The sequence below is a fragment of the Dipodomys ordii genome, unplaced genomic scaffold (genome assembly GCF_000151885.1).
Source record: "Dipodomys ordii isolate 6190 unplaced genomic scaffold, Dord_2.0 Scaffold42, whole genome shotgun sequence".
NCBI lineage: Eukaryota > Metazoa > Chordata > Mammalia > Rodentia > Heteromyidae > Dipodomys > Dipodomys ordii.
In genome coordinates, this window is record NW_012267258.1 from 1,839,962 (window position 1) to 1,845,069 (window position 5,108).

At 47.3% G+C, this 5,108-nt stretch overlaps 1 protein-coding gene across 1 annotated transcript in view; it reads left to right on the forward strand.

The window, feature by feature from the left end:
• The window catches only part of Fam186a (family with sequence similarity 186, member A), a 70,259-nt gene that overhangs the window by 38,023 nt on the left and 27,128 nt on the right, over positions 1-5,108 (forward strand). The window contains exons 4-7 of the mRNA XM_013018691.1: positions 980-2,608; positions 2,732-3,831; positions 4,228-4,581; positions 4,726-5,091. Coding sequence (XP_012874145.1) covers positions 980-2,608; positions 2,732-3,831; positions 4,228-4,581; positions 4,726-5,091 — 3,449 coding nt within the window. The remainder of the gene's footprint in view (positions 1-979; positions 2,609-2,731; positions 3,832-4,227; positions 4,582-4,725; positions 5,092-5,108) is intronic.

A 5,108-nucleotide genomic window follows, 5' to 3' on the forward strand; every position in this document is an offset into this window, starting at 1 on the left:
CACGCACGCACGCACGCACACAGAGGAAGTTGACATAGTTGATTTACCAATCTTTGGAAGTAGATGTAGATGTTCTGGGTGATTTTAAGAGTAAAATCATTCTTTTAAAAAATGATACTAGGGGCTGGGAAGGTGGCTCAGTGGTAGAGCACTTGCCTTGCATGCCTGAGGCCCTAGGTTCGATTCCTCAGCACCACATAAGCAAAAAGAAAAAAGCCGGATGTGGCGCTGTGGCTCAAGTGATAGAGCGCTAGCCTTGAGCTGAAGAGCTGAGGGACAGCACCCAGGCCCAGAGTTCAGGCCCCACGACTGGACCCCTCAAAAAAAAAAAAGAAAAAAATATGATACTACTACTGGGGCTGGGAAGGTCGCTCAGTGACATAGTGCTGGCTTTGCATGCATGAAGCCCTAGGTTCAATTCCTCACTACCACATAAACAGAAAAGGCTGGAAGCGGCACTGTGGCTCGAGTGGTTGAGCGCTAGCCTTGAGCTGAAGAGCTGAGTGACAGTGCCCAGGCCTAGAGTTCAGGCCCCACGACCACCACCACCAACAACAACAAAATGATAATACTTAATTTGGGGATAAAGCTTTTTGGTGAGTCTGTCTGTTTAGATATCCATTAATTGAGGTTAAGTACCATAGGTTTAATCATGGACAGAACACAACATAAAAGAAGAAATGCACCGGGCACTGGTGGCTCATGCCTGTAATCTTAGCTACTCAGGAGGCTGAGATCTGAGAATCGCGGTTCAAAGCCAGCTTGGGCAGGAAAGTCTGTGAGATTCTGATCTCCAATTAAACAACAGAAAACCAGAAGTGGCGCTGTGGCTCAACTGGCAGAGCGCTTGCCTTGAGCTGAAGAGCTGAAGGACAGTGCCCAGGCCCAGAGTGCAAAGCCTCACAACTGACAAAAAAAGAAGAAGAAAAGGAAGAAGAAATGCAATTTTCTTGTTTAATGTTTTTTTTTTTCCTTTCAGTATCTAGAGGTACTCTATGGAAAGCCTGGAAGGAAAGAGTTGCAAAGCGACCTGCAACAGCCCATGCTTTAAGACCAGATCAGATGGTTAGTGACCAATTTACAGTAAATACAAAGGTTTCTGAAATTCAAGACATGCTACAGGAACTCATAAGCACATCAATGTTTACCAAATTAGAAAACAATGCTCTTAAATATATATCAGCAACAATCACAAACCTTAACAAAGCCTTATCTATACTAAATGATGACTTAAGATTTGTTCGTGCCCAAAATGCTGGTATAGTTCTGGATGAAAAAAATGAAGCAGGTAAAGAACTTTGCAGGAAGATAATAAATGAACTCAGTAAGGAAAATGAAATGCTTCTTCTAAAACTTAAAGATGAAGAGCAAAAATATGAACAGCTTCTTCGATATACCATCTGTGCATCGAAAGCACCATCACTGACTAAAGTTGTTAGCACACAGGGAAATGTGGACAATATTTTAGCTAAAGAATTTGGAATTCTTAGAGATGAAACTGGAATAAAGTGGGACTCAATTATCTCTCATACATCCCAAGGTTTAATTGGAAAGGAAGTGGAAGAGAAGGACAAGGAGGAAGAGAAAGAGCTTTTACTTGAAGAATCACAGAAAGAGGATTCTGAAGATGACATAGCACTGAAAAAAGATGAGACTAGCCAGAGTCAATTACATAGAAGGAAGCGATTGAAAGTCCCACGTCCACGTGAGACCTCTGAAGCAAGCATAAGTAAATATGGGAAGAACATCTTAGAAGTCAAATCTGACCTACAGGTAAAAAAGCAAAAAGAAAAGCCCTCTACTGAAGTCAAGTCAAAGTTATCATCTGAAATAAAAAGCCAAGATGTCACAAGTGAAATAAGCAAGATAAAATCTGAAATCTCATCTGGAAAAGGCAAGTCTTCCTCATGGATTAAAGAAACCACTACTGTAAAAACTACCAAAAGCACAGAAGGAAAAACTGAAAAGACTGAAACTCCCTTCATCAAGAGCACCTTACCACTTCCTCCAAGGATTGAAGATGCCAAAAGTGAAGAAAGTAGTGTAGAAACATTTCACAAAGCTGTATTGGCTTTCCTAAAATTGAAAACTGAAAATCTTGTACAGCCTTTTGATAAAAAGAGTGTGATGAAGGAAGAAGAATTAATAAAAAGAGAAGAAGCTGAAAATTTAAGAAGCATAAAGGCAAATATGGAGGAATATTTCAAAAATGTGGCTGATACTGTGGTTTCGGTATTGAGAAAATACAAAAATATACAAAAGGAAGAAAAAGTTGGAGAGACATCTATGATAGAAAAACCGGCAGTCGCAGTTACACCAGGATACAATTTTCAGAAGTCAATTCATACAAAGTCTGATATAAGCTCCTTCCTCGCAAATGAAAACTTAGACCCAACAATTAGCAATATAGTACAAATGATCTGGGACGAAATAGAAAGTGAAAGACATATTCCAACAGTTTTGACAGAAAAGAAAGATCACAAGGAAAAACTGAAGCAGAAAGAATATTTGCAAGAAAAAGTATCTGAAACATTTGGCATGGAGAGAAGGTATAAAGATGACCAGGAAAAGTCCAAGTGGGAGAAGTCAGAAGAATGGAAACAAAGAGGCCCTGAAGAGAGGGAGGAGGGAAGAGAGATGAAAGAATCCAAGAAAACAATTAAAGAAAGAAAGGTGCCAGAAGAGAAGAAGGGAAAGGAGAAGAGAAGGCAGTCATCACTGAAACTGAAAGCTTTGAAGCAGAAGCCTCAGATAGTTATAGAGGACACTGACAGCAAGAAGCAGAGCATGGCAAAGAATAAGGAAAAACCTACTAATGTTCTGCAAGCTATGGTTACTCAGAGTCCACAGACGTTAGATCCTAGGAAGAAACAAGTAACAGGTGCACCAGGAATGGAGGATCAAAATGAATTTGAGAAATCAGAGAGTCTTTCTACTGAAACACAATCCTTACAAGTCACTTCTCCCACTCCCCAGCACTTCAGAGCACCTAAGCTTCTCAATATTTCTGCAGAAATACATAGAAAGTCTACCAGTCTTACTCCTAAGGCCAAAGGACGAAAACCTATTCCTACTCCTCAGCAGAGTCAGAATACAGAGCTCACCTTTACCCCTGAGAAACCTCCAAGTACAAGTGTATCCATTTCTACACAGGCACTGGATTTAGGGATCACACTCTCTCTGGAACAAACTCAAGCAACGAGGGCCCCCATTGCTCCTAAGCAGGCACAGATACAAAAGCCATTTATAACATCGGATAAAAAACAGGCAACACAGAGTCCAATGGTGACTACACAGAACGAGGTTCAAGGGATCACTTTCTCCCTTCAACAGGACCAGTCTCAAAAGATCACTCTCACCCAAAAGCAGACCCAAGCTCAAGATATTAAACCCACCTCTCAGCAGACCCAGGCCAGAGGGATCACTGTTACCCCACAGAAGGCCCAGTCCCTGGGAATCATTCCACAGCAAGACCAGGCTCAAGGAATCACTAACATTGTTCAGAAGGCCCAGCCCCTGGACATCACTTCCAAGAAGGCCCAGGCTCAAGAGATCACTCCCACCCCTCAGCAAGCCCAAGACTCTGAGATCAGTCTCACTCCAGAGCAGAATCAGGCTCTGGGGATCATGCTTACCCCTAAGCAGGGCCAGGCCCTGGGGATCACTCTTACCCCTGAGCAGGCCCAGGCTCTGGGGATCATGCTTACCCCTGAGCAGGGCCAGGCTCCAGGGATCACTCTTACTCCTCAGCAGGATCAGGCTCAGGGGATCCCTCTTACTCCAGAGCAAACCCAGGCTCAAGAAATCACTCTAACCACTCAGCAGGCCCAGGTCCGAGGGGTCATTTTTACCCCTGAGGAGGCCCAGGCTAAAGGGATCATTCCTACCCCTCAACAAGCCCAGGCTCAGCAGATTACTCCCACCCTTCAACAGGATCAGCCTCAGGGAATCACACTCACTCCTCAGCAGGCCCAGACCCGGGGGATCAGTCTAACCCCTGAGCAGGCCCATGCTCCAGGGATCACTCTTACCCCTGAGCAGGTCCAGGCCCTGGGGACAACACTGACCCCTGAGCATGCCCAGGCTCAAGGGATCACTCTCACCCCTCAGCAGACCCGGACTAAGGGTATCATTCCCACCCCTCAGCAGGCCCAAGATCAAGGGATCACTCCCACCCCTCAGCAAGCTCAGGCTCAGCAGATCACTCCCAGCCCTTGGCAGGCTCAGGCTCAGGGGATCATTCTTACCCCTCAGCAGGCCCAGGCTCTGGGGATCAGTCTCACCCCTCAGCAGGCCCAGATTCAAGGGATCACTCTCACCCCTCAGCAGGCCCAGGCCCTTGGGCTCAGTCTCACCCCCCAGCAAGCCCAGGCTCAAGGGATCACTCTCACCCCTCAGCAGGCCCATGCCCTGGGGATTACACTGACCCCTGAGCAGGCCCAGGCTCAAGGGATCACTCTCACCCATGGGCAGGCCCAGGCCCTGGGGATCACTCTTACCCCTGAGCAGGCCCACATGCTAGGGATAACTCTCATCCCTGAGCAGGCCCAGGCTCAAGAGATCACTCTCACCCCTGAGCAGGCCGAGGATCAAGGGATCACTCTCACCCTTCAGCAGACATGGACTAAGGGGATCTTTCCCGCCCCTCAGCAGGCCCAAGATCAAGAAATCACTCCCACCCCTCAACAAGCACAGGCTAAGCAGATCATTCCCAGCCTTTGGCAGGCTCAGGCTCAGGGGATCACTCTTACCCCTCAGCAGGCCCAGGCTCTAGGGCTCAGTCTCACCCCTCAGCAGGCCCAGATTGAAGGGATCACTCTCACCCCTCAGCAGGCCCAGGCCCTGGGGATCACACTGACCCCTGAGCAGGCCCAGGCTCAAGGGATCACTCTCACCCCTCAGCAGGCCCAGGCCCTGGGGATCACACTGACTCCTGAGCAGGCCCAAGCTCAAGGGATCACTCTCACCCCTCAGCAGGCCCAAGCCCTGGGGATTGCTCTTACCCCAGAGCAGGCCCACACTCTAGGGATAACTCTCATCCCTGAGCAGGCCCAGGCTCAAGGAATCACTCTCACTTCTGAGCAGGCCCAGGCTCAAGGGATCACTCT